The 7,525-nt window shown below is 41.8% G+C and overlaps 1 protein-coding gene across 1 annotated transcript; it reads right to left on the bottom strand.

The window, feature by feature from the left end:
* Window positions 1–272: 272 nt before the first annotated feature.
* Window positions 273–3,338, bottom strand: LOC127769839 (SUMO-conjugating enzyme SCE1-like). Its single transcript, XM_052295497.1, has 5 exons — window positions 3,054–3,338; window positions 2,825–2,908; window positions 896–1,042; window positions 697–810; window positions 273–574 (listed from the first exon to the last, which is right to left on the bottom strand). The coding sequence occupies exons 1-5, from the start codon at window positions 3,126–3,128 to the stop codon at window positions 512–514; spliced, it is 483 nt and encodes a 160-aa protein (XP_052151457.1). The 5' UTR covers window positions 3,129–3,338; the 3' UTR covers window positions 273–511.
* Between the last annotated feature and the right edge of the window lie 4,187 nt (window positions 3,339–7,525).

Raw genomic sequence — 7,525 nt, forward strand, 5'->3', positions numbered from 1 at the left:
CCTCATGAAGGCTGGACACAAATTAGTTGGCAAAATACAGAAGGCTGGACACAGAGACACACCAGCACGAGTGTGAAATGAACAGGCTTCCGGGCTTTAGGGGTCCCTGAAAGTACAGGTGCAACTTTATTGACCAGTGTGACCAGGAAAGGGCAATCTTCTAGGCCCATTTGGGCCACCCCTCTCTCAATCATTTGGGCTGTCCATCTGAACCATCTATTCAAGCAGTCCCTGGCTGAAAGCTTTCCATCACAAAGAAGGGGCGAAAACCATCAGAAAAACTCGAAACTTTCTGCTGTTGAGGCACCGACAGGCCAGAAACAATAGTCATGGAGGTGGACTTAAAAGTGTATTTTAGCAGTTCCAACAGACACATCACCATGTTGCCAACTCGGCAACTCAATACACCAGACGATGAACACCGGGTTTAGTCCCCACGAATTACAGGTGCGGTTCATGATAGGTTCAATCAAAATGTTTTAGCTGCCAGAATCCTGCAGGCATTGCGCGGCTACAGAGCTGAAGGATACTTCTTAGCCTGCTGACGAACGCGTTTCCTGTACTCCTCCATGTCCTGCAAATGACAGCCAATGGGACAGAAGAACATGTTTGTTAAGCGCACGGCCAATTCAGAGTTAAGGAATTTTGTCTCTACTTTGTTTTGCATTTTTATGGAAGTGCATGTCATAACTAAACCTTCCTATAAAGCTCATAGCTTATATTCTGTGCAGCAGAGTTAGGGTTTGGATCATCAAACAATTCCTGGATGCCTATAAGAATTTGCCTCACTGTAATTGAAGGTTTCCATGCCTGAAAAAATAAATCATGGATCAGGGAGGATAATATGATGGTGTATACATGTTGAAAAGAACATATTCACTCAGTTTCAGCTTACGGTACTCAAGATTGATAGGCATACTGCCCCAGAGTCATAGACATTGATGTGGAAGAAACCCGATGGGAACTTGCAGGAAGGAGCGTTGGTTGGATAGTCTTCAGTGAATTGCATAGTAAGTGGGAAATATCCACCCTCCCAATCAGTCTGTAGGAAGAAAATAACTTTAACACATAATCTTACTTTATGGCACGATAGTTATAGAAACATAATCTTATTTCATGCCAGAGTCATTTTGGAAATCAATGGAGAGTGAGCAGAGTACCAAATTTTGCTGTAGAGGAATAACATAAGACTACACTATATATATGCACAAGCCAATAATTCATAAGATAACAAAACAGTGGCATATAATAGGTACTAACAAGACAAGAATTCATCAGTATGTGAAATTTTATTTTGCACAAACTCTTATGGTATCGAAAAAAAAGTAGTAGTGTTTGATGCCCTCATAGAGGAATAAGAGGAGTAACCAGTACCTTGACAGGCTAAAGCTTTAGAGAGGGAAACAATCCAGCATTAGTTAAGGTTATTGCATAAGTGAAATGAACAGATTGGCAAGTTTATGGCAATAACTATTGAACTATGAACCAGTAAAAGTAGAGATTGCGGAAAAACTACGGCAGAAGACTAATTACTGTAGCATACCGTCATTTCCTTTCAGTAAGCTATTATCATATTGTTGACAGAAGAAAAACATCCTAAATAGGAGTAGTATATTTAAAAGAAATAGTGAAAGGACACTTTTCTAATCTTTCTTAAAAATGTCAATGGCTCAGGAAAACTCCTTTGGCCCAGCTATTCCACAGGGCAATAATATTCAGAAACAATATAGATTTGCAGGTTCGGACTACTGTTCATCCCGTAATGCTTCTCATCCATAAGGAGCCATAGTTACCATCAGGTCAGATCATTTGATATGATAAGGCCTGACTTCTTCATTGTGTTTAACGTCTATTGAGAACAAATTATGCAGACCAAATAGTGCAAGGAGCAAACGTTGCCAAGCAGTACCAATAGAAGTGCCAGTTACCTGACTTAAAGATGTATATGCTTTCATATGAACTAGATATAGATGAGTTTCCTCAAGGGTCTAGAACATATTATGCCAATTTAGAGGATCCAACGACCACCAACGTCCAGAGCAAGAATCGAACGGTCCTTGTTTCTTTGATGACGTGGCACATTAATTTTGCAAGAAAGATTAGTTCTTTCACTACTTTAGATAATTTTTGGCTTGTTTATTTCAGATACAGAGGTCTGCTGCCAGACGAAAGATAACACCTATTGAGATTAAATGTGACAAAATGGATAATTTGGAACCTTTCAACTGTTATAATGAGATTTATCCATTTCCGAGCCATTTGTCTTAGATCTTGATGTAACACCACAAGTTAAATCAAATGAAATGAAAGTGACAAATGGCCCACTATAGCTATGGCCTAGAGTTTATCTGGTAACATCAGAAATATTCAGAATACAGTGTATTGTTAAACAAATAATAGCACTGCATTAAGCAACCAACGGAGCAAGAGAGCATGCAGATTCATTCAAGCGTCCAGGACCAGGTCCTGTAAAGTGTAAACTCTACTTATATCAAATCACACGGTTGCGTTACAAGAGGGCCAGAGGGGCATAAATCAGTTTACAGCTTTGCATGATAGTAGCAATGGTTGCAAAACCCTTGCAGCAATTCCAAAACCCACTATGCCGGTGATTTCCCTATTCCCGAGTGGCTAGATAAACCAGTACAGATTACAGACTACTCGATCGTGGGCATATCTTAGTATTCAACTCAAGAATCGAACTGACCACTAAATATAGATCAAACCAAAATTAACATGCTAGTTCAGCCAAGAATAATAGCATGCACAAGGAACAGCCAAGTGCCAAAAAAAAAAAAAAAAGGCTTCTTTCGATGTTTCTTACCCCTTCTTTGCCGGGGATGATGCATCGCCAGACCATGAGGTTGACGGACCCATCCGGCAGGGTCTCCGGCTTGGCCACGAAGCCCTGAAACCAACCAAACAAAAGAAGCAGCAAACGTCCCCATCACTACTAGTAAAAACAAAGAGGGAAAGAAAGAAAGAAAAAAACCTAGGAAAAGACCGAATAAATTAGCCCGGACAGATCAGTATAGCTAGTTGCGGGCGCGCACATGGGGGTGGTTCTTGCGCCACGCCTTGCGCTCCTCGGCGAGGCGGGCGCGGGCGATGCCTCCTCCGGATGCCATCCAATTCCAATCTAAACCAGCGAATGCGCTCTACAGGGGGGGTCGGTCGGCTGCGGGGGTTGCCGCTGCTTCCTCTTCTTCCAAGGCCCTCTCGTGGGATTCGCTGTCTCGTGGGCGGCGCCGGGAGGCTCGCCTCTTGGGGTTCCTCTCCAAGATGAGGAGGAAGAACCGAACAGGCCAAGGCTTACTTCCGAAGCTGCCAATGCAATGTTTGCCAGTCCAGTTTATTCATTTCCGTTCCTTTTACCTCGTTTTTTTTTGCAATCAGTTCCTTTATCGTCTAAGAGTAGGTACAATAATAAGCTATAAACCAGCTATAAATATATTTTAAAGAGAAAAGAAAGAGAGAGAAAAGCAGCGGGCTATAAATCTGTAGCCAGCTGCAGCACTGACTCCAAGACGTAATGTGTGTATGACAGGTGGGACCGGATATTAATAGTATAGTAAGCAACTATTGTATGAATTAGCTATTGCATTGACTATAGATGATTTGGAGCCAGTAGTGGGCTATACTATTAAACTTGCTCTAACATAACTGCAAGACTACATTCTTCACTGATTTATGGGACCCACTACCGATGGTCCACATGTCAGCGACAATGCTATGATGACGTTATCACGTTACCTCAGAGGAACTGGTTTCCGCTACGATCACTAACCTAATAAAAAAAATCATATTTTATTTGTCAATTTGTTGGTTGCTCTGCCTCTTCCCGCTAATTGTAGTTGTGTTTAACCGTCGTAGTAGTCTCTTCCTTTTTTCTTAGTTTTTTTTCTCTTTTTCCTTAGCATAAGTCGGTCTAATTGATTGCGTTGTGTAACAAACACCCTTTTCTTTTAATATATTTATGTGCAATTCTCGTAAAAAAATTATCGATTTGTTACAGTGTTTTATAGGTATAGATATATCACAAATTAAACAAAGATATTGAGGGAACTTAAAAATAGGATTGCAACTGTTGTTCTCCCTCTCCACGTAAATTTATTGGAGTAGGTCTATTTGCTCATGTAAAGAGTAGTGGCTATTAACCATAGTGGACGATAATTCTCACGTCACATCTATCTTGTAACAAGGTTTCAAATTTTGTGCAACACTAAAATGTGATATCTACATAAAAAGGGACAAATGCGAGCAACATTTGGAAATTTTTATTAGAAAATGAAAATGAAAAATGACAATATAGAACTAAAAAATGAGTTTGCAACAACAAAATTGTCATTGGTGTTGTAACAAAACCAAATTTGATGGTACCGTCGATCTTATACTTTGTGGATAATATTGTAGCATTGAGAGAGAACACCACCACCTTGTTATCTTCACTACTTGGTTGAGATTTAAGTGTAAGTTTGTTTCATGCTTTCAATTCGTAACTACTCGTCTACTCCTTAATCCCCCCAAAAAAACCAATATCCTATAAATCATTAATTTCTATTAATGCCATGTATGGATTGAGGTCATCATGATCTTTCAAGGCATTGCCATAGATTCGAATCATTCCTTACCAAAGAGGGAGGCGATGGCTAGTGACACGTTTCCATAAGACATAGGAAGGAGGTTCGCTTTATAGAGATCACAAATAGACTATAGAGAGATGTGAAGGGAGAGGAGTTCGACTAGTCAGGTTTCTAGAATGAAATTTGTTCATCCGGGTTCAAATCTAAGTTCTTTCAAGGATGCTCATATTTACCGTTATTATTTTTTTAGAGTAAATTTCACAATACTACATGTTTTATGGTTCAAGTTGGAGAAAACTACACATATTTTGACACTTGACACTTAAGTACATATATTTTGGTAGTTTAGTTTCACGAAACCACACTATCGATGAATGGATTCACCCGTGAGATGACGTGGTTGCTCCACCTAGGATGATGACGTGGTATATCCTATTAATTTCGTGAGATGGCTGGTAATAGGATATCATGTCCTTATCCTATGTGAAAGAGCCACATCATCTCGTGGGTGAATCCGTTCATTGATAGCGTGGTTTTGTGAAACTACACTACCAAGATATATATACTTAAGTGCCAAGTGTCAAAGTGTATGTGGTTTTCTGCAACTTAGACCATAAAACGTGTAGTTTTATGAAATTTACTCTTTTTTTATAATAGACTACGTACACATTAATAAAAAGACACATGTGGCAATTTTTTATGTGTTTTATAGGGATGGATATCCGTGTGCACGTTAATAAAGACGAGTGTAGACATGTATACTATATGTGAGGGTCGCGTTTGTACTACGCTTCTTTTACGCAAATGGATGTATGCAGAATATACTGTTTGGGCTTTGAAGTGTATCGGGCTTAATTTGAAGTTGGGCCGTACGGTCTGGAGCCCTCAGAATGTTAGCACTGTTAGCGCTATTCTTCTATTTGAGGTTTTATTATCCTCCTTTTCATTGGTATATTTATGACTGGGACTTTGTGAGAAGTGAGAAAGTGGATGAAGAGGTATATTGTACGCTAAGTTCCCTTTCTTATCTTAACTAATTAAAAGATTTGTATTTTTCCTTTCGTCACACCGGATTTTTGACCATACGGCAATTTTCGTTCGTCCGCAACATCATCACAATCCTACATCATCTCATCACAAATCGAACTCCAAAAAAAAACAAAATCTCAATCCAAATCCAAATCCAAATACAAATATAAATACAAATCGGAATCAATAAAGATGACTAGAGAAGGAGGAGAGGAGAGCAACTCCCAATCCCGAAACCCAAGATATATACCCGGTCGTCGCTCCATCGCCGCCGCACACCTCCATCACCCTAACCGCTGCCGGTGCGCGCCTCCTCCAACCTCCCCGCCGCCCGATCTGTGCGGGAGGGGGCCGCTGCCACCGACGGACGCATCTACCACCCTCCCCGCCACCGGATCCGTGCGGGGAGAGCTGCCGCTGACTCACCGGATCTGGCGAGGAGCACGGCGCTAGCGGCACCCCGACGAGGAGGAGTGGCGCCACCGGTGGGGAGGGCGCGGAGGTGGCAGTGGTGGGGAGGGGTGCGGAGGCAGTACTGGTGGGGGAGGGGCGCGAGAAGGTGCCGCCGGCCGTCTCCGACGGTGCGCGGAAGACTATGGGGAGATGACGGGGAGAAGCTCTAGGGCAAGGCCGCTCGATGGCGGTGCACTCACCCTCGGGCGAGTGCGCACACCGGTGAGGGGTCATGCGTCGCCGCCGCCGCTTTTCGCCGTTCGCTCTAGCGTCGTCGTGAGGGAAAGGAGGTGTCGCCGGCGGTCGGGAAGGATGGGATTTTGTCCCTCCCAAGTCGGCGATCGAAACCCTAAGATCGGATAGTCGGCACTGGCCAGGCCGAAATCGGCCCAAGTGGAGGCGCGTGCGGGACGGCTTCCCCGGCGCAAGCCCAGGGGGGAGCGCCCGCACATGCGCATGACGACCGTGGGTCAACCGGCCACGCCAGGAAAAGTTTGTTCTTCGTCCCTTGGCCGAATAAAAGAAGTTTAATTCTATATCTAACTAATTAAAAAAACATCCTACTTCCATGGAAGTGGTTATAGTAATTTTTTCCTAGCTTTACTAATTTATCATAAAAGGTAGATCTGTCATCTATGTTTGGATTGATTTCTTTGTTAGTGATGAGTTGTAAATTTGTATTTTTTTTTCAAAAATATTATTCTTTTAAAGTGCTCATATCACAAAATTTAATCATCTCGTTAAATTTGAGTGTTCCCGGTGCAATACACGGACACTTTGCTAGTCTATAGAAATTTTGTGTAAATTAGTTCTAAGTGCATGTATAAAGATTGAGCCTGATATAACTTCTTAGTTAATACATATTCACTTAGGCAACGTTCGTTTTGGTGAGTTAGGGTGAGAAATCACATCGTAGTCCGCGCGCATGCTTCCCAAACTACTAAACGGTGCGTTTTTGGCAAAAAAATTTCTATAGGAAATTTGCTTTAAAAAACATATTAATCTATTTTTGAAATTTAAAATAGTTTATACTCAATTAATCATGCGCTAATGGCTCACCTCGTTTTACGTATCTTCCCAATCTTTCTAATCCCCTATCCCTCAAACTCACCCTTAGAGATTATTGAGACACCAAAACATCTTAATTATTAATGCACCTAAATATTTTTTTATTATTTTCTTTTCCTTTTCTCCACCTCATGCACTGAGTTCTTGTCATACCTAGAAATCATGCTACCGAATTTACTTCCATGACGATGGAGAAAACCCATTAAGGTTATCAATTCAAAACTCAAAAGGAGGCCTAGCGACTAGCGAGCACCAGACCACCAGTGGACCGGAATGGATGAGTTTCACTGAACTACATTGTACCAACCAATGCATGCTCACCAGGATATCATGTGCAGTACATCCTACCTCCAGAAATATATACGACTTAGCAAGATCATACAGGCGTCGAA

The sequence above is a fragment of the Oryza glaberrima genome, chromosome 4 (assembly GCF_000147395.1).
Source record: "Oryza glaberrima chromosome 4, OglaRS2, whole genome shotgun sequence".
NCBI lineage: Eukaryota > Viridiplantae > Streptophyta > Magnoliopsida > Poales > Poaceae > Oryza > Oryza glaberrima.